Here is a 22,817-nt window from a genome sequence, read left to right as displayed (position 1 = left end):
AATTATTAGATGAACAACAGATTGAACAGTTCTTATCATCTCTCAATTTACCCACCCTATCAGAAGATAAAAACAGAAAATTAAAAGCTGAAATAACAAAGGAAGAGCTGAACAGTGCAATTTCAAGGTTAAAATCAAATAAATCACCAGGGCCAGACGGGTTTTCTCCTGAATGGTACAAGACCTTTAGGACAGAGTTAACACCAATTCTTCTTAACATATTTAATACAGCTTTAAAGGAAGGGAAAACTCCACCAACTTGGACAGAAGCTACAATCTCGGTTATACCGAAGGAGGGAAAAGACAGACTGGACTGTGGATCATACAGACCAATCTCTGTCCTGAACACAGATTACAAACTGTATACATCAATCCTCGCCAAGAGAGTTGAGGAGGTCCTCCCTCACCTTATCCACACAGACCAAACAGGTTTTATTTCCCAGAGACAAACACATGATAATATTAGACGCTCATTACACATTTTAAGCCATATACAAAAACAGAAGTTACAGGCCTTATTGGTGAGCCTAGACGCAGAGAAGGCCTTTGATTCTGTGAGTTGGACGTTTTTGTATAAGACTCTTGAGAGATTTGGGTTTCATAAAGAATTTATTAAGGGAATTGGTACTCTATACAATCATCCAACTGCCCGCATTAAAATAAATGGGTACCTCTCAGACACTATCAAATTAGAACGGGGCACTAGACAAGGTTGTGGTCTATCACCACTCCTTTTCGCACTTTATATAGAACCACTTGCTCAATGGATTAGGCAATCTGACAATATTAAAGGAATTACCATAAATGGGGAACAACACAAAATAGCATTGTATGCAGATGACATATTAATATACCTCAAAGACCCCGCCCACTCACTTCCTGAATTGTTTAAACTTTTAGATAGTTTCGGTAAATATGCGGGATACAAACTAAATATTCAGAAAACCCAAATCTTAACACAAAATTATAATCCATCTAAACAACTTCGGGATAGATACCATCTGAACTGGGATCAGGATGCAATGAAATATCTAGGTGTACTATTCCCTAAAGATATTTCTACATTAGCAAAGATTAATTATGACCCCCTTTTTACCAAAATAAAATTGGATATACAAAGATGGAATTCCAACCCCTTTATGAGCTTTACTCAAAGGGTGGAGACCATAAAAATGAATATACTCCCAAGATTTCTTTTTTTGTTTCAGGCCCTTCCTGTGGAGATAACCACAAAACAATTCTCTGAATGGGACAACATTATTTCTAGGTTCATATGGCAGGGAAAAAAACCCAGAGTAAGGTTTAAAACATTACAATTATCAAAAGACAGAGGAGGCATGGCTGTACCAAATTTAAAGGATTACTTTTTCTCAGCTCAAATTAGACCATTGATAAATCTGTGTAACCAAGATTATCATGCCAGGTGGAAAGACATCGAGCTTTCACTTGTTAAGGACCCTCCACTCTGGGCAGTACTCGGTAATAAGGATCTGGAAAACTTTGTAACCAAATTGCAGAATCCGTGGACAAAATTTCAAATTAAAACCTGGAACTCAATTAAAGACACATATAAATTACACGATAAATTGGGAATAATTAGGTGGTGCGCCTACGACCCTGACTTTAAACCGAATCAACTGGACCATAGATTTAAAAGCTGGATAACTAAGGGAATAACAACATTTCACTCAATAATAGACAAGGGACAACTTAAAAGTTTTCAAACTCTACAAAGAGACCACTCTTTAGAAAAGCAGGATTTTTACAGGTATTTACAACTACGTAATTACTACGATAAGGTAATTAGAAACTATACAGTGGATCCAGAAGACCCAATACTGAAAGAGATATTACGTGCTTATTCATCAGAGCGAGCCAAAGGTACTATATCTAGAATATATAAGGGCTTCATGATTAAAAAAACCTACTCTACAGACTACATTAAAGATAACTGGGAGAAGGAAGGTAATTTTGAATTGCCCAATGAGGAGTGGTACAGTTGTTGTGAGTTTCAATGGAAATGCACCAACTCACATACATGGAGAGAATTTGCATGGAAATGTTTAATCAGATTTTTTGTAACCCCTAAACAGAAAGCTCACTTTGCAGGAGAGGATCCACAGTGCTGGAGAATGTGTGGGAGCCGGGATGCAAACCATTGGCATATATTTTGGGAATGTCCAGTAATTGTAAATTTCTGGTCAGAGATGCATAAAATATTAGAAAACATGTTTCATATGAAAATACCATACCATTTCAAAACCTTTATTCTGGGAGAAATTAATTTTCTCACAGGGCATCTCAACAAATACCTATTTGGGGCTCTGATTTCTGCTGGCAAGAAAGCCATCACACGTCACTGGCTGCATCCTGACCCCCCCACAATAGAGGAATGGACTGTTATTGTTGATGAAATATATCAAATGGAAAAGATTACTTTCTCACTTCGGCTACAAATGGATAAATTCACAAGGTCATGGTCAAAATGGGTCTCTTATGTACAAACATCACAGTTTCACTCTAGAAACTAAATCACTTGTCTCCACCCACTTACTCTCGGTTATCTCCCTGTTGGTTTGAAGGACCGCCAGGTCTTGTGTGTTTCATACTTATATGTGTATGTATTTCAGAACTCTTATCATTTTGATACCTAGTCTCCCTACAACTAAATGCAGCTGCTGTTATAAACCCATACATCCTGTTTTGATTCTTCATTGTTCCTTTTTCTTGTTTGCCCTTAGTTAGTTTTGTTTGTTTGTTTTTTCTTAAAAATATAAAAATATGCAGGTTTTGTTTCTTTCAACATTACACAACTATATGGCGATAGCTATGTTGATATGATGTTATCCTCTCTTCTTGACAATAATTGTAAATCAAGAATTCAACACCAGCTGTGTAATGTAATGTGTGAGAATAACAATAATAAAGAAAATTAAAAAAAAAAAGAAATATTATACATCTTATGCAACTTGGATGATTAAAAAAATAGTGTTTGTTTTTAAAGAAAACTGTCTGTATCTTGGCTTGTTGGCTAATAAATAACACTGGAACAAGTCATGTCCGCCGCATGATTTTAGCAATTAGGAAGCGTTTTTGTGAAAGAAGGCAAAAAAGTCAAAGACAAAACTCTTGCGATCAGGATAGGACTGTGTTGCTCCTTCTGCGAAGGGATATCCTCTTCTGTTCTGCCCCCTTCCACAGGGAGGTCAGAGGTCAGGGCTAGAACAGCACTCCATTAGATGCAAATCAGTGTCTTCTCAAGGACACTATGGCAGAGCTGAGACTTACTGATAATAATGGCCATCAACTGTAAGACCTGATTCAAGCCTCCCATGTAAATAAGCATCCAACCTGTTCTATTCCTCTTCATTTCTCTAAAGCAGAACCTCTGCTGCTGGTGTTTCCTGGGCATCTTATAGCTGTATTTACCAACATCAATTGGCCCAGTGTTTACACACAGACTGCCAGATTTTTAACACACAATCATGACCCAGATGCCTGTCAATAATCATTTCCTCCATTATGCAGTGAGCATGCAAGGATTTTGAAGTTTAGCAATGTGTTTGGACAGGAAACATTGTGGTTTCGATTCCTCTCTTCTGTCTAAAGCAGTATTTACACTGTCGTTTTATGATATGTATGCCCACAGTTTATGCCTACAGCTTTTTATGACCAAGACATAAAAACTACTCTGAAGCAGGGATGAGCTACAGTATAAGGACCTCATCAGTAGTCAAAGTGGAGCATGTGCCATTTCTTTTCTGGATAAAGAAATAGTAGGAGATTCTCAACAATCAGTGCTCTATACATTGTTGACTGCAGTGGACAGGAGACAGAGCAATTTTAAATAAACCTTTCCTCTCTGTGTGATACCTTCAGAAAATGACTGCTTTAGTGATAACTATGAATGCTGCTACAAGAAGCTTAGCATCCCTGCCAAACAGTACCTGGCTGTACCTTCCCATTTTGTTCCTGTCAAGAGTGTTTTCAACTACTGTGTAGGTGGTCAGCAGGCGGTGAGGGTTTACTACATACCCAATTATTAGCATGGTCATTTTTCCTAACAAATACATGCAAATTACAATTTTGCTGTTACTGCAATCTGGCAGGAACAGCGGACAGGTTAAATAATACACAACTTACTTCACCAGTAACCTTTATCTAAAAGCAACTCTGAAAGTAGAGCCACAGTCAAGATGTACTATCATTTCCCTCCCTGACATACAAAAGGAAAGCTCAACCTGAGCACTTAGGCTTTGTTCAGACTGCAAGCAAATCAGATTTGTTTCGCAAATCAGATCTTTAAGACAGACTGTCGACACTGTTATCTGCTAGTGATCAGATTGGATTGTGTGTCCAAACATCATGATGGACTGTTGATACAGATGATCCTCCATACCGGCCCACACTGAAGGACTTCTGTCACTCTGTACTTGACACAGTCGATGTGTTGCATTGCGATTGACACTTTGTAATTCACTTAGAGTGAACAGACATCCCACCTGAGACGCATCTGTAGAAATCTGCTTGGAATCGCATTTTAAACCACCTCCAAATGTAGTTGGGATCTGATTTGCAAAAATCACATTTCGTGTGTTTTTTTGCTCTCCAGACTTTCTAAAAATCAATCCAGATCCGCTCTTGATACGCTAAAAACGGATTTGGGCTTGCACTCTGGGCAATACCTTGTACATCTGAGGAGATTCTAGCTGTGCCTGTGTAAACCAGGAGCATAAGGGATTTGGGGCTAAACTGTCTGTGTAGAGAGCCTCAACACTGCTGCTCCTGGCAGGATCACGAGGGGAAGAGCCATGGAAACTTGGTGTCAAAGGTCAGTGGACCTGAATCACCCTCCAATTCTTCTGCTGTCAAGGACACCACAAAGCAAAAAAAGGAAGGGTGAGCCAACAGAGACTGAGTGACAAAAAGACAGTGAGAGTGAAAGAACTAGATAAAGTTAAACAGGGGAAGTGTCAAAGACATGGACAGGTTGAGTTAGAAAACTTTTTGTTCTGCCTTCTCTTCTTCTGTAGCTGCCTACATTACCCATGTGTCCCTGATGCTGCAGCTGTACTTCCTGATTAGCAAGAGGGAAAGTGTGATGCACTGTTGCTGGGAGGATAAATGTACCCATTGTCTTCTGCCTCTTCTTGCTCCATAACCAGCTCCCACTTTCCACTGGCCTTCTCTCCAGTCCTTCCCCCGGCTACCGGTGCTGAGGTTTGGCACAGCAGTCCTGACATCAGCCAGGAAGCTGACTGGCCATGGTGTTGCTGTTGCTACGCCTGGCGTTGCTCTGTTCTTCGAAGGCCACAGCCATGGGAACATGGAGCATTACGCAACGTTAGCAAATATTCATTCAGACTCACTCCCTTCCTGCCTTTGTCCAGCAAGGCAGCTGCACCAGCTCTCCTCCTCAACCTGGGACACATAGGGACAGTGGCCTCGAGGTTAAAGAAGCCCACATATTACTTCAGTGGCATGGGTCTGAATCACTGCACCAGCTGGGGACAGGTGAGTGACGATAGTGAATATGTACTCCTTTGCCCTCCCTGAGGTGCTGATACTGTGTCCTTAAGCAACTGTCTGACAGCAGGAGACAGAGAAAGATGCGTCTGAGCTGAGCAGCTCAGATGTGTCAGTGTGTGGAGGCCTAAATAAAAATAATGCCGAGCTGGAAAAGATCAATTTTCTAAGGGCTGTTAGAACTCACCTCATCTAAACAGACTGGTGATGGAAGAATTCTGTCTGCTTAAGCTGGTATGGTTTTAGGGTCTATTTGAAATCATAAAAGTCTTACATTAACTCTGGTAGGTATAGACAGACGCTCCATTCAAACAGGCATCAAAAAGGCCTTTCTGGAAACGTGGCACTGCTGGTTCCAAACCCATTCCCACTGCCTTAAGTAAGCCATCAATTTGCCTGCTTGTTCCTTTCCACCAAAATCATGATTGCCTTTTCTTGCTGAGCAGTGGAAGACGGATGCAAGAATTTGTTTACAGTGTTGCAACAGTGAAGCTGGACATTAAACTACTAGAAATGCAGGTTACTTCTCCTTAGGGCTGCAACTAACGATTATTTTCTTTATTGATTCATCTGCTGATTATTTTCCCAATTAATCGATTGCTTAGTCAATGAAATATTTAAAAAATGTGAAAAAATGCTCATCACAATTTCCCAGAGCCTGGAGTTATGTCTTCAAATACATTTTGTCCAACCAACACTAACTCTTTCCTATCATAAATAAACAAAGAAAAGCAGCAAATCCTTACATTTTAAGAAGCTGGAACCAATAACCTTAAACTATTAATAAGTTAATTAAAAATGTTTGCAATTAATTTTCTTTCAGTTGACTAATTGATTAATCAACTAAACGATGGACTTGATGCAGAGAATATCTCATATATAAATTGAATGGACTTCTGAAAGTACTTTTTGTGCTAGAATCACAGTTATTTTAAAAATAAACAATAGTGTGTAAATATTTATGAATAGTTGGAATTACAGGACGACACAAAGGAGGTAGTCTTTCAGTCAAGTCCATCTAGCAGACAGTTTTCCGTCCCCTGTACCTGCCAGGTGAGCTGGAGAGAACTCAAATGACTAAATGTCTCTTGATGAATCATTCAGAATTCACACCGACAGCAGGAAGTGGATATGGGCATGCTAGGAAGTGGACAGGAAAACAGACCTCTCCCGTTAGAAATGAATGAGATGTGGCCAGAGGAATGTATCCACATGTTCCAGATCTGAAATGGAATTCCACCAAAGCTAATCTGTAGCCTCTCCATCTCTGTCTCACCATCTATTTACAGTTCATCACAACAACCTTGATAAGTAAATAACCAAACATCAACTTACTCGTCAGCTGAAATACATGGGATTTTTTTTTATGTCCAAAACAAATGAACAAATGGCTACATGTGATTCATTCTGCCACTTGTCGGTCAACCACTCTGCCTCAGCAGCTCTACTCCTCCTCTTTCTTTCATGGGACACATGGTCTCCCACGGCAAAAACACGACTTGGCAAATGCTGCACTCAAAATCCACAATATAATTGCCGGAGCATTTGCACGCAAATTTGTGTAACACTATGCCATTGTTAGCCAGGCTTATCTAAAATTAGAGATGAGGATGTAGTGATATGTAGACATGCTGCAGCCCAGGGAAGATACATCTGTGTTGGCCTGATGTTACTTAGGCAGCGATGACAGGAAAAGCCTCAGAAAATACATCTTCACTTTGCAACTCAATTTCTGGTAAAGGATACCTCAGAACTGAGTTCACTGATGCCCCTGAGAAGGGCTTTTCCTGACACACTGATCTTGTCCTCATTAAGTCATACCAACCCACTGCTATACTGTCAAACTACTGTCCCGCTGTATCAGCAAGTGACAGATGAAGTCTAGAAGCTATTGGCATCTGTGTCAGCCAGAGAAGAAGACAAAGGGTCTCAAAGCTCTAACAGTAGATCTCACACAGCAGCTCGGCTTTAAATCTTTCTGGATGGCAGGCAGCCATGAGGGAAACCCTATGGCAGCACTGTTCGAACATGTGCCATCCAGACCAGCCAGACCACAGCTTTCTTTAATCTGCAGGAGCTCATTTCACTAATGGGTGGTGATTTCTGACTGGCATCCCATCGCCAGGAAATTAAACAGGGAGCACTTTAGTCAAGACAGTCCCCTGTGGATAGTGTTGTTGTTGTGAAATGCACATTGTTTCTAGTTAACCTGAAATGGTTTGTGAGCACATATCTTAAAATGAGTAATATGAGATTAAGTATATGCACAATACAGCCTGGATGTACCCATCATGTTAACCTGAAATTTGGGAAAATGCAGTCTGCATTGCAACATTAATTTGAGTGTTTATGCCTCAACTACAATCCAAATGTTAGCAGTGAAGCCCTCTCACCTCTCCTGTTCATGGGCCGTACACGAACAGCCACCTTGACGTTGGCGTCGTCCAGGCTGGGCTCCCCCATCCTGACTCCTTACCCCAGGGAGACGAGGTAGCGCTGATCCCAAATAAATCAGCTCTTTAGCCAAACAAGCATCCAAAAGCCTGGAAATGTCGCGCTAGCTGGACTGTCGGCCAGCTAGCTTCGCGCAGCCTTGTTCCATAGACCAGGCATGTCCACGGAAAAACAAAAAGCCTGGGCAAAATCCTGCAGGAAGCCAGCCACAGCCACTTATCTTCTTCTTCTGCTCATATTCTAGGCTAATTTAAATCCACAGAGGCGTGGAGGCTGGAAGGGAAAGGAGAAATGTAAATCAAGTAAGATATGAACAGCAGCTGGTGGATGTGACTGAGCAAACATATGCTATCTGCAAGGCAAAAAAACGGGCTAGCCAGCTAATTTGCCAGGCAAACTGAAGGGCAGCATCGGCAGGAAAGGAGCACATTTTGGCTATGTCTTACAATTTGACAACATAACATCCTCAGACATTACCCACCCTTCGAGCTACATACCTTAGTGGATTCATCCCAGGGGTGACACGGCTAACCTACACGTACAAACGAGAGGGATCCCCAAGAACCGCTTGGCGAAAGCTTCCCAACGGTATCCACTATGTCCTCCCTCTGTCGAGCTACAAGCAGCTAACAGCATCCGCCCTTCCGCCCTGCTATTGCCCCTTCACATTAAAAGCGCGCCGGTGAAACTGTCAAACTCAGAAGTCAATCTTGAGGACACTTAACGCTAGCTGGTAGTTTTTAAAGATGACACGAAACTGTCGTGTAACTTTATGTATAAAACATAGATACATTCAGATAGTTAACCCTAACCCTGTCAATTGTATGGTTACGTGCCACAAAAGTTTGCCAAACCACCAAAGAAGCCGGGGAGCGATGAACGCCGACAAATAACGTTAGTAACTAACATCCACTGCTTTGACAAACTTTTCTCAGCTAATCTCGCATATGAAACTAACGTCAAATGTTAGTCAGGATGGCAAATATGTCGGAACTAACAGCTAGCGTTACTTAGCTAGCTAAACTCTTAACAAACTATCGCCTCGCCTAACCTTTCCAACCACATTAACTTCACAAATAGCAGGTTAGACCAAATACTGTTAACTAGAGATTCATGTTCAGTACTAGCACATGTTAACATTAAATTCTTCGTTTGTTGAACATACTCACATGACGTTTGTGGTTAAAAGTTTAGCTAGTCCTCAGTCTGCGGTTGCTGCAACCGCTTTACATCATTGGGGGACTTCATTACGCCACCCCAGCCCGGGACCGTTAACGTCAAGTTAGCAAGTAAAAGTGCCGGTCAGACTCGGTTAGTCACAAAGTCTTGTACATTTACACGCTGCCGAAGAGAAAATGAATAAATAGCAACTTGCGCTGCCCTTCTTTTGAATAAAAATTGAGAAAAAAGCTGTTTCTTACCAGATGTGCTCAAGACCCCAGTCAGTCACGCGACATTTCCGCTGTCCACCGTAAAGTGAACGTGAACGCTTCACTTCCTTCTGTACTTTTCAAAATAAACCCTGATAATTCAATTCAGTCACATTACAGCACACTACACCCAGCTCAAGTCTTTTTTATTTTATTCCACCTCACAGAAGTTCACAGTTAAAAACACATTATATCACAATATAACTAACACTACAGTACAACAACATAACAAATGTTGACAGTCATCTGACATTTTACCTGCAGTCAAGTCATCTAGTATAAGACTCAACTGCACTGCCTTGGTTGTCAAACTAAATAATACCCAAACAGACTGAAAGTTCCCAAGATTCCAGATTTTTTTTTCTCACTTTTGGCAGAACCTTGGATAAATGTTTATAAACCCTTTCATAAGACTGCCATGTGATGTAACACTAATAATAGCAACTTAATGGAATAAATGAATATGTCATTATTATCCATGAGTAATAGTAATTTTCACATCCCAATACATGAAAACTCCCCAGGTTTCAGATGTGCAATTATTTATCTGCTTTTTTTTTTTACTTGGCTACAAAAAAAAGGTAAACATTTCTTGGTAATCATTGCTTCATGACTGACAAGCTTTTTTATATAAAATTTTCTGTAAAACTTACCTATTATAAAATTGCAACATCCATTAAACATTTACTGAAAAAAAAAAAAAAAAAAACAAGCAACAACAACAAAACAAAACATTTGTATTTTTCCTTTTGTTTTAATATCAGCTATTATTTTGAAAAAGACGTGCCGGAAGTAAAGACACATCCTTCAATGAAACAAAGGACTGACGTCAATCTATTTTTTTTTACTGTGGAAGAAGTCTGACACCTGCTGACCACTGGTGGAACTGCATGACAATATTATTATACAAGTATGTTTAAGAATATTGTCTTCCTGTCATATTGCAGTGTAGTGTGAGGCTCCATCTTGCTTAATGTTTATTATCTTATGAGGGAGGGAGGCTCTAGTTTTGTGCTGCTGTGTCTAAGAGACTTAGAGCATGGGTGCCCAAATATTTAAATATGGGGCTGGGGGTCAAAGGTTGAAACAGTGAAAGGGCACTCAACCGCCACCTGCCTGTTCAAGGTGACCTACTCCCACTGTCAATGTAAGGAAGTGTGTGGATCTGAAGCTGGATGGAGATGTTTATGAGTTTGAAAAAAGTAGAAAAAGGGTGATGAGGACTTGAAAGGACTACACTTTATTCAAATTATTATAAACAGACACACAATTATAGGTTACAACAATGCTTGTACTGCAAATTCATTATTCTATAGATGCATACAATTTAACACATTCTTCTTCATACTGTCTGTTGGAGAGTTACAAGACAGTGTAAATACAGGTTATTTTGTTAGGAAGAAATGACAATCACTGTTCAATCACCAAGACTTCACCCAAGAGGAAAAATCTATCATCTTCCACAAAGAGAAATTGGTCTCTTCACACAGCCCTTTTAGATCAAGAAAATGGGCCCTCCACATGTTCTCACCACAACAAAAACATAATTTGCCTACCTGACAATTAACACTTATTGTGTAGGTTTTGTATGTTTAAAACAGAGCAGTTGGGGAGGTTTGGGGCATAACTCGTATTGGAGAAGAGACAGGACTGCTACATTTACTGCTAATTGCAGTTAGAGAGCAGGAAGCAGTAACAGTTTGACATGTGGAAACATTGTAGAATCCAGGTGAAAATCAGTTAAACCAAACTGGTCCTTTGAAAAAAACTGGGATCTGATCAGAGAGGAGCATCTGAGACCACTAGAGTGCACTCTGCTGCAACATGTGGCGAAACTGAAGCCTGATGTGGTCGATGCCATAGAGGACAACTGGCTGTGTAAAGCTGGTACTACTTGCAGAGTACTTCACCACTTGTAAGTGTATGTAACCTTACATACTGTTAATATTACTGGTGGTTTGCCTCATGATAGCCAATAAGTTGCACTTCTTCAGTTTTACCTCAACATCACTGAAGCTTACCAATGCCTTTTCCCCGGATGGTGATCTGAAGGACAGAACATAGTCGACTCTTGTCGTCACAGTGTTGTGAGCGTAGGCAGAAAGGAGAAAAATGCAGACAGAGATGCTACCCCGCCTCTTTTTTCAGAAACTACGCACACACCAGCATCTGCTGTCATTGCTTACGTCTGAAGGACTTTCAGCTGTCATTTTTTGTACTGGGTGCTGAAGCATCCCCTCAAAAGACTGAGATTCAGGAAATGAAAGATGCACAAAAGTAAATGTATATTTTACTGCAGGAAATGTCAATATGTTATGTGTCCACAGGGGTTTGCATGAGCCAGTAAAATCAGATAAAGCAATTTAAGATGTAAAATCTCATTTATATTGTTCTCTTAAGTAGTAAAACTTGAAAAGCCAAACAGTGAGATGTCCAATGGGGTTTCGGTATTTAAGTGTTTATCCAGAATACATGGAACTTGATAGGCCACTATCACACTGGGATCTAACATACTGCACACTCAATATTTACAGAGTACGTCTGACAGCTATTTATTGTTGGAACAGTGGACAATTGGAATTTGAGATTGAAGATAAAATCTGTTGCATTGCTAATCATGTGTTAGGATTAAACAGTGATAGATTGAAATGCAGCATCATGATGAGACATATGAGATATAATTCAAGCAGCCAGAATGCTCAGAATGCTTACAACAAAAGTAGGCAACACAATCCACCAAGTGCCAAGGCAAGTAGACACAGGTTAAAAAAAAAAGGCATACAACAATGGCTAATAAAGCAACACAGGCGATAAATATAGGCAAACTGACAGTGGTGTATATAAAGTGTATATGTATAAAATACAAAATGTTCCACTTAGCGGCTGGATCCTTTGAAAGACTGTGCTCACAAACACGGGTCCTGAGATCTGAAGGCCATGCTGCACCTCCATGTGACCTTGACCTTGAACATGAAGTTGCTCCAAACACACTACAGATTTAAAGGAACATTTTGGGACATTTGCTTCTTTAAATGGAGTTAGATGAGAAGACTGATACCACTCGTGTGTTTGTGCTAAATACGTAGCTGAGGCTAGCAACCGGTTAGCTTAGTTTAGCATAAAGACCAGAAACAGGTGGAAACAGATTGCCTGGTTCTGTCTAAAGGTAATGAAAAAATCCACCTGCCAGCACCTCTAATGCTCTAAAGGATTTATAGTCTCACATAGTGTATCCCGTGCTGTATCCATGTAACTTTCGTATTTTCTCAATATTTGCCTAAACCCCCCTGCCAATGGAAAGTCAGGTGATAGATAATGAATAGAACAGGTACATAACACATACATAACAGGTTGAGTTTATGTCTAGTTTCAATTATTTACACCCTAGAACTTGGTCTGATTCATGTCATATATTTAATAGTGAGTAAATTAACGAGGTCAGAACATATTTCCTGACTTAACATGTTAAAGAGGGACGTGTGTTTTCTCCTTTAAAGTATGAACTACAACACTATAGATTCTGGGATACTTTGGCCTGAAAAAGGTGAAGTGGATTGTATCCAAGTCCAAACTCTGGCAAAAGAAAGCTTCTTTTGCAACCACATTTGAAGTAGCCTTTGTAATGGCCCAAGGCTTGTTCTTTTCATTATGATGTATCGGTTATACATATGCAACCTTCCCACCATCCAACCTCTGAGATCCTTTGAAATGTGGCCCAGAATGGCTGATGGGGGAACAGGTGAAGAGGCAGGAGGTGGGCTCAGGTGACTGGCAGAGTGGGAAACTCGCTGTGGGCGATTATTGGACAGTTGATGGCAATCCCCATCGCAATCTGATGTTTCATTATCTGAAAAGTCAAATGGACTTCAGTGAGACTGGCTTGTGGACGCTGAGGAAGTGAGTGATCAGTTATATACACACAAGGGGCACGTGTGCATTGTGATTTATCATCAATGTGAATAAGGGAATGTCAAAAGCACCATTCCTCTTATTCGTAGGAGAACTGGAAATAGCAGCTCTACAGAGCAACAAAGGCCGTGTGGGGCAAAGTACAGAGGGGAGGAGGATGTCGCAGCTGTCACTATGACACATTCTAAATGCCTCGATATAAAAAAATCAAGTTATACCCCACAGGTCTGTTTACTTTCTTCCAGGCTGGTTAATTTAAAATAAATGTTTGCACCCCACAAGCAAAAGAAACCTGGAGGGCTGAGAGTGATTAAGACTCCTGAGGGGTTTTTCCTATGCAAAGGGCAGAGGCTTTGAAGAATATTAAAAACACTCCTACTGTTTACATCATTCAATTTCAATCAGCATCTTCCACTCAGGGTAATGAGGAATTAGCCTCTTGTTATCTTCCTCACACAGATACATAAGCAAATACCTATCAAATAAGAGGTCAGAGGTCATCAAGGAGAAGCAACCAGGAAGGCGCACATGGAAGAGTTAAAGGGGAAATTCTGCTGGAACTCTTTCCTCCAGCTTGGAACAGAGTGTGGCAAGACGTAATGTATCTAACTGACCCTGGCGTCATGACTATTTTATCACAGTTAGGGAAGGGTACACAAATTTTAACTGATCCAACCTTTTTAATCCAAGAGATATGTACAAGCTTATTTTTCATCAGAAAAAAGGTTTAATTCAATCATGTTATTTGTTTTGTTGGAAAAATCACCTGTAAACTGGTAAACATCATAGTCTAACAAGAATCAGAAATTAGTCTGGAGTTCCTTCATGAATGATAGTTGCAGTTTATTACAGCTTAAATCTCATTACTGTAGTGAATGCTGAGATCAACTCAGCAACGTTGCTATAACAAAGTCTGAGGGAGCAAAATGACGTGAGATGTCAGATCATCAGGTTGTAAATAAACCAACAGGAGAGCCAGATTATCAAAACCACTTTGGAGGTAGAACTTGAATGTGACCACATCTGAAAAATCAGTAATAATCCCTAATTGGACAAGGAAACTGTGTATGCACAAGTATATTTGGTATATTTGTATTCTCTTCCAAATAAGTTAGGCTAACCTTGAGCTTTGTTGCCGGATATTCTGACTGATTCATACCCTCTCTTTTTTTTTGGCCGTCGCTGTAGACCTAAAACAATTTTAGGACGACTAACCCGGTGAGTACAAATGTTGTCATAGTGAGATAAATAAATATAAAACTGCAAAAAGTAAAGATCCTAGTCACAAGAACAAGAGCAGCGGTCTACAGCCATGCCAGCAGCTCTATGAGGCCCTACATAGGCACACTATGAGCTAAATGTCAGCATGCTAACATGCTCATAATGACATTGTCTACGCATTACATTGGAAGGTAATGCTTACCACGTTCACTATCTCTGTCCAGCTTGTTAGCATGCTCGGCCCATGATTGTGAGAATGCCATTCGTTTTGCAGGCATTTGATGATCAAAGAGAAGAAATGTCACGCTGAGAGGGATGTGAATGTCTGAATCAAACTTCCTGTCAATCCATTTAATAGTTATCAAAATATTTCACTATAAAACAAAAATATCAACTTGATGGTGGCAATAGAGAAATCGCCTCAGCCATTAGGGATCCTCTCTGTATCATGAATGTCAAGGCAATCCATCAGATAATTGTTTCAGTCCAGACCAAAGTGATGAACTGGTCAGCTGACAAACTGATAATGACATCCCCAGAGCCATGCTTCTGATGTGGCTGAAAAATTAGATTTTTTGATAACAGAAGTGGGACAGATTTTCAGCTACTCACAATATGATCAGTATTATTGACAATACATTCACAAAATGCTGTGTAAAGTTAATCAAATGTGTTAATGTGTCAAATGTAAAGAATGATGCTACATTCTGCCTTGTGTTTCTGTCTGGCCACAAACACGGTGAGCCGCTGCTAGATGTAGTTCAGCCAGGCGTTATGGAGCCAGCCTTGGATGGATACCTCCTAGCTCACCTCTTACCATCAACCTTACACTTGTTTAACATGTCTCTACAACGTAGATATAAATTATTCATCTGTTACACACAAGAGGACACTTGTCTTTCTGCTCTGATTTTTAAATGGCCAATTTAGCAGCAAGTATCGTGTTAGTATTGAAACTTGTTTCCACCACACTGTCATGTAATGGAGTTTTTTAGGTAACACTTGCAAGCTAAACCTTATGATTTACAGTTTAATCAGGTGCTAATAAAGTACGACCCAGTTCCCATTGGCCCTTAGGTACTTTAAACTTCACTGTAAATGCTATGATTTCAAGCCGTGCAACCTGGGTTTTGTCAATCTCTGTTTTTTTTTTCTGGTTGTTCTGTAGGAAGTTGAGCTTTATCCTGTTCTACATGTCTTTAGCCCTGTGTGTGTGTGTGTGTGTGTGTGCGTGCGTGCATGTGTATGGGTGTGGTGATGTGAGTGATAAGGCGGAGGGGTGGAGGGGGAGGTCTGACTCCTTATCTGCTCCTTCGCTGAGATGACACGATTACAGTAATTGTTCCGGCCACTAATCAGACCAAAGCAGGAGATGTTGCGTGTGTGTGCGTGTACGCTTGTATGTGTGTATATACTGTATTTATCTGCTGCTGTGTGTGTTGATTAGCTGATAGATTAGCCTGTTTATAGTCCAGCATATGCAACAAATAGTTTGATTTGAGCAACCTGATTGATCACAGCAGTAGTCTATGATTTCCAGTTGGATGCACAAGTGTGTGTGTTGTATCACTCTTGTGGAGTTGTTGATCCTCCTTCTTACAGACACATAGTTTTGATGGTATATTTGGACTTTATATATCTGATGATGTTCGCTCTTTGTTGTTTTCAGAGCAGTTGTAAATAAAGTAGTACCAATCATATTTTGGTGTTCGTTAGAATATTGATTTTTGTTCCACAGTTCTGGGTGTTTTCCATTGTTCTCAAGCGATCGAGGCTTAGGTGCCTTGCTGAAGTGCATGCTGACAGCTGTTACTGAGGATAAGGAGGGCACTACACACTCTTCCTCCCTGTGGACGTAGTGATAATGTGATATATTAAATGTTCCACATACTCTGGACATTAAGCAGCTTTTCTTGTTTCCTGGTCTGTCTGCAGCAGGCAACCAGCAGTCAACAGGTTACAGGAGCCAGCTGGTGATTGGAGCGCAGCTTGGTTGTAGTCCCAAAAGGCCCGGGGAAATCCAGACGGGATGGAGACATAATTGAGTGATGCTACCCTCCAGCAGTGTACCATTCACACACACACACAAACACACTGTTTCAGTGCTTTTTTTTTTGATAATGATGTCTGCTACTGAAAACTGTTTGTACTTTTTAGCCCCCAGGTTAGACTTTCTCCCCTTCTGTCCTCACACAATAAAGAATAAAAACAAGTGAGAGTTACAGTACTTTTGAGAAACTATTGTCAATCAGACAGACCTGTTGTACATTACGAGCCAGTTTTTGAACATTTATTAAAACAAGTTCCTTGACAACAAGTCTCATAGAAGTTTACATACATAAACAATGCTGGTTTTGAATTTGAAAATTGGTGGCAGTACAAAGACAAATACAGGATATACATAACTTTCACATTCACCTCAAATTACACAGATAAAAATTAAAGTGGGTTCACTTTGTGATTGTGATTCAGTGCAGGGAATCATGTGCCGATATCTGCCTATATATATGTTGTATCCGGTGGTTGTATCAGAGCACAGGCAAGCCAGCGTCTGTGTGTGTGTGATTTAGTCCCACTCCTTGTGTGTCACCAAATAATGTTGTATCGGAAAATATCTAAACAGATCATTCGATGAAATACCCTATTGGGCCTTAAACTGTGAAAATGCCTTTAGAGTCTAACATCTTGTTTACTGTCATCTGCCTATTTAATACAAACCCTATACAGTCTGACATGCAAATAGTCGCCATGATGAAAGGCCAGTTAAATATTTAACGTCAAACAGTCCTCTAAACTTGTGAGACACAGATCTGTATACTTACCCAAAATGGAGCACAACACAATTCAGTGAGGTTTAACATCTGAACATGAACTGAGAGAAGACCACCTGAGGACATAGTCACGACCCGAGTGATGTGATGTCATCCTGTCCATTACAAGAGGCGAAGCAATGCATCAGCCCTCCCACGTCTCCCAAACCTGAAGCTCCAGCAAACCAAACCCTAATGGGATCTCAAATGGTTGCTTAATATAATTGTCTCTATTGCCTATTGCCTCTGCGCAGGGCATAGAGGGGGTTAGGGCTGCATTTAGTGTTGGGTGTGTGCGGGTGGGGGATGAGGGGGTGGAGTTATGAGGCTAAAAGCAGAGCCTTGGTCAGGAGACAGTGGAGATTGCTCTTTATGGCCTTGGTGGCAGAGGTCCATGCCAGAATATGCTCGTCCATTACAGTGGGCTCTATAAGGTTAATGACTTTAGCAGCTTTATGGCCATGAGCTCATTACTTAGACAGGCCAATCTAATCAGCGGCCGCACTGGTGCTCACTGACGAAGCAAGCTGGTTTGTGGGTAAAAACGGGCCCAAGGGTTTTCCCTGTGCAGCCGGGGAGCCACTCTTTGTGTCCGTCTTGTGTATTGTAGCAAGAAACTACTCACCAAGGGCAGCACATATTTGCATTTATATTTTTTACTCCTGAGCACACAGTGTAATTGAAGAAAGAGGCTTACAGTGAGTTTTGATGATTGCAGTGGGAGATGTTATTTTTAACTGATGTCACACTTACGTAAGAGCCAGGCTATGATGTACATACACCGGCAAAATTGGAAAGGTTGTTAAAATGTCTGCTATAACGTACGTGTGTGTGTGTGTGTGTGTGTGTGTGTGTGTGTGTGTGTGTGTGTGTGTGTTTTATAGAGACAGAATCTTTAAGGCTCCAAGAGACATGCAGACAGTGATGAAAAACAGCCGCAGCAGCATCATCGACTATTCCTGCATCGACTCATCAGCCTGATGCTTCCTGGGTCTGCAGTGTTCAATAGGGAGCTGCGGGGGTTTGTTTGGTTCATCTCACACATCAACCACTGACAGGGTTATTTTAAACCCAGAGTTTGATGGTACACAGTGGTCTAGAAGCTAGGAAGGTGGCCTGTGATGGCCAGGGTAAAATGTAATTTCAATCTTGTTTTATTAAGTTCAGAGCGCTTCAGTTTGTGTTTCTCTTGTCCCACCATTGCTACTTCAGTATATGTTTTCCAACATGCATGTTGAGCCTTCTGCGTCATAGCACTGTATTCACGCATGTGTACTGAAATGAGATGACCAAAAGAAAATGTAATATTTGTTACACTATGCAGGTGGAGGTTGTAGGACTGAAAAGCAGACGCCAGAAACAGGGGATTGATTAGAAGGTATTTAATTGAACACAGTGAGAAGATGGCGATTGAGGAGGGCTGAGGAGTAGACTGGAAGCCTCGCCAGGGAGATGAGTGACTCCCGGTGGCACAGGTTAGAGACTCAGGTGAGCATGGTGCTGAGGATCAGGTGAAGCAGGCTTGTGACAGAGGTGTGGGAGGCTGGGTCGTGGTGAGGCCAGGGAGTATCAAGGAATAGAGCGGTCACTGGAGGAGACAAAGAAAAAAACAGATTTAGTTCCCTGATGCAAAAAAGCAAAAACATTAGTAGCTCTAGAAAAGGGTTTAGCACTAGGAGACCAGGTTGACAAAATAACCTGGCAGCTAGAGTAGAGGAGACCAGAGCTTTTATCCTGGCGCTGATTGTCTCAATGCACTGCAGGTGTGTGTGATCAGCATCAGCTCTGGCCACCAGGAAAACCACGGCCAGCGACTCCTCAGCACCTCTGAAACACACACAGGCACAAGAACACCACAGACTGACCACAAACATCGTCCAAACGTAACAATATTGATACTTTGAATCCTGCAAAATCCTATTAAATTAAATCCTATTAAATGTAATCATCTTTTTGAATGTTCAATGCTAGTATTTGATTTAAATTAATATCAACTTTATTTTTAAGTAACATCCTGTCCGTTAGCAATCCCCTTCTTTTCTTTTTGACTGCATGACCGTGGGGAGGAGAGACATGGGTTACTGACCAAACACTTTATAACAGTGTTTTCTTATTTTGATTAAAAAAATGATCACAGCAGCTTTAACACTAGTTGAAAATAACTATGGTTGTACCTTTGCTGCAGTTAGTTGGATAGAGATTCAATCTGTGTACTTAGATTTGTTGCCTCTTGTTGTGTTTTTATTGACCCTTAGTGCTAAAGGTCTCTTTAACATGATGACCTGCCAAAAGCTATGGCACAGTAAAGTAAACTTCTTATTTAAACTTTTATTCATGTTATGTTTAGTCATGTACTTCCCTCCTCAATCTCTAACTTTCTCCTGAAAGTTTTAGTGACAGACGACCAAATAAAATGCATCATTAAGGGCCTTTCAGACAGAACACGACAGAATGGCACAGCTGCCCTCTGAAACTCATTATTTCCGATGGCTTGTACCGTGTTTAGCAAAGCTGCCCAGCATACTGCTCGGCACGCTTTTGCCCAGAGTTTACCCAGGTTGAACTTTTGGTCCAGCGGCGAGCGCGGCTTAAATCATGTTCACACAAAAATCACATTTTTAGACATTTTAATGCAGAAATGTTACATATTATATCTGTAAGTGTCTGCAAACCATTGCTCTTTTGTGGAACAATTTATAGGTTCAATAAAAGCAAATGGTGCAACTCTAGCTAATATGCTACAATAACCTCCTCCAATTTGGACTCTATGGCTCCCTATCCCCTCATAGGTCAGCATTGTCCAGTAATTATGGTTTGTTATTGGTAATTGACGCACAAATTTGAACTCAAACACAGATTAATTTCGGATCCTCTGATGCGATGATTCCGTTGGAATGGATTGATTTTGCACCCACATTGTTCCGTTTTAAATCCCATTGGGTTTTCAATCCCAGCCTTTATGTTACTGGCAGACACCCTCATAGATAGTATTTTCTACTTGAACTAAAACCTTTGTGACACATAAGTTAGCAGGGCTATTATTGCTTAATGACCCAGTGACATGTACAGCCACTTTCAAATTAAATGCCAAAAGTTTCATATTTTCTGTTTTGTTTTTGTTTTGTGTTTGTTTCACTCTTTTCACACTTTCCCCTTTTTCTCTGCCCTCCATTTTCAACTCTTGAGGCAATAACTGTCAATACAACGCATACGCTCTTGGTGCAGCAGTGACTTTTTCTTCCAGCTCTTAAATCCAACTTTAAATCCAATTTCCTTTATTTAAGACTGTTTTCACACATTCAGGAGGATTTAACCTTAAATTAAGTGCTCTGAGCTACTCACCAGATTCCGACTGCTGCTGCGGCTGTTTCGTGTGTGTGTGTGTAAGTACATAATTGTAAGTCAATGAGTGTTTTTATGTGCGTGTGTGTGTGTCAGACAGAGACATGGCAGCAGAAGTGAAGCGTCCAGGGAACACTGGTAGATAACGGAGTGTTTCTGTTCTCTGCTCTGCTGAACACCAATCACTTCCTCTTTCAGATAAAGCCCAGAGGAATGAAAATAGAAAAGCGAGTGTGTATGTGTGTGTTTTAAGGGCTATGCAGGGGTGTGTGACAATGAACCATTTACTTTTTTAGAAATCCTGTATAAAATATTTCTACAGTTTCGCTGATCCAGCTGTCCTTGAGTTTCTTTTCTCATCATGGGTTGGACCGACCCTTATGTGGAAAAAACTCACAAACCATTGGGTCGGGCATCTCTCAGTCCCTGATGCTTTGGCCTACTGTCCACATCCAGATTTCTTAGCTAATGGTTCTGACCTCTATTAGTGCCCCTTTCCGTCACAGGCTCACCTCAGTCTCCTCCTGTTCTACTCCCGACTCCCCCTGTTTCTTAAATTTACTCACCTACTCCAAACCTAAAGAAGGATGCTGCTAATCCTCAAGTTGAAAACATCAGGACTAGATCAAGACATTAGGACACTGCAAAAGGGTTAAAACATTAATGAGACACAAAGAATATGAGATTTGGTAAACCTAGCCTGAAATTAACCACTAAATGTAAACAACAATGCCTTAAAGTCTTGACACAGTCTTTATTGTGAGGAAGTGCCATAAAAGGAAGCTTTGGATTCATTTTTAAGATTGCCAGTGTCGTAACCCAGGAAATGGAGATAAGAACCTTTAATTTTTTTCAGCTGTATATTTCAATCACAGTGCATATGCCAAAGTCCAATTTTGTCCAGTCCTTCTCATTAATTTCAGTGGAGAGCAGATTCATAGTCGGGTGACCTTCATCGTCATCCATAGTCAGAAAACCTTTGTTATTATGGTAAAAAAATAAACACAGTCACATTTTGGTTAGGTTCAAGCAAAAAAACGACTAGATTAGGTGTAGGATAAAAGTATGTATGTATGTGGCGTGAGTAATATATGTCACATCTGTTAACTTACGGCCGTGAGTTAAAACAAGTCAAAATTGACTTTTGCTTCACACTGGACACAAACAACTGTCTCTCGAGTGACCTCTTGAGTCCTGTGTTTGTTCGACTCATCCATCAAACCAAACCGCCACCCTACTTGGACTTTGTAGCTCTTTGCACTACGTTACCTGACATATTTCATGCGTAGTATTTGGACAGATCTGTTTTCCGTATAACTCAATAGGAAAGGTTGGCGGATCACCTATAAGCAAATTGGACTTTGCATATGCAAGACTGAAGCAACTGGGGTAGTTCAAAACCTGTAGACAAACAGACATACAGTTTGTAGTAACAATATGAAGCTCCAGCAAGGAGATGGTTAGCTTATCTTAGCATGAAGACTTGCAAGCAGCAGAAAACAGCCTTTTTCTTTCATTGTTTTCCCTACAGCTTTTGAGGTGCTAGCAGGTGTATTTTCCTAACTTTGGACAAGGGCTGTCCCTTTTTATTTGATATTCAAACATTCGTTGGAACGTGGGGGAAAAAAAACAATATAATCTTCAATTTTTTTTTTTAATTCAAGGTACAATATGTAGGAAATAACTAAAATTATTAACAGAATGTGAAGAAATGTGTTTTGACATCATGTCACCCTGGTGAAAAATTAATGTACTAAGTGTACTAAAATTTAGCATACTTTTGTGTACTTCAAGCCGCACTAATCATCATTTTATTTCAAGTGTGTTTAAGATTAGTTAACTTGAAGAGTGCTAAATTGGAACAACTAATTTTGTGTTAAGTATATTTAAATTGTAATTAAGTTGTAGAAAAGCTCAACTTAAAGTGTATTTAGTGTACTTTTGTGTACTAAAGTGGAACAACTTAAAGTATATTTAGTGCACTTTAAGTACATGACATTTCATGTACTAATATATGCCTAATTAGTTAAATTAAAGTGTACTTTGTTTGTATTACAAGCACATTAAAAATTAGATGTTGGTGTCTTACAAATACATAAGCTTTATATTTGCAATATATTCTTAT

The 22,817-nt window shown here is 40.3% G+C and overlaps 1 protein-coding gene across 4 annotated transcripts in view; it reads right to left on the bottom strand.

Moving 5' to 3' along the window:
- kif13ba (kinesin family member 13Ba) overlaps window positions 1-9,433 on the bottom strand; it is a 49,034-nt gene extending 39,601 nt beyond the window's left edge. For 3 of the 4 annotated variants that reach the window (XM_073464940.1, XM_073464942.1, XM_073464943.1), the window contains exons 1-2: window positions 8,478-8,554; window positions 7,920-8,253 (exon numbers count right to left, since the gene is read on the bottom strand). In XM_073464940.1, coding sequence (XP_073321041.1) covers window positions 7,920-7,989 — 70 coding nt within the window. In that variant the 5' untranslated portion in view covers window positions 7,990-8,253; window positions 8,478-8,554. Of the gene's footprint in view, window positions 1-7,919; window positions 8,254-8,477; window positions 8,555-9,401 lie in introns of those variants that run through there. The other variant, XM_073464941.1, reaches the window with a different exon arrangement.
- Window positions 9,434-22,817: the final 13,384 nt, after the last annotated feature.

The sequence above is a fragment of the Pagrus major genome, chromosome 4, assembly GCF_040436345.1.
Source record: "Pagrus major chromosome 4, Pma_NU_1.0".
Taxonomy (NCBI): domain Eukaryota; kingdom Metazoa; phylum Chordata; class Actinopteri; order Spariformes; family Sparidae; genus Pagrus; species Pagrus major.
Note: the sequence above shows the minus strand (reverse complement) of the source record. Positions and strands in the feature narration are given on the sequence as shown.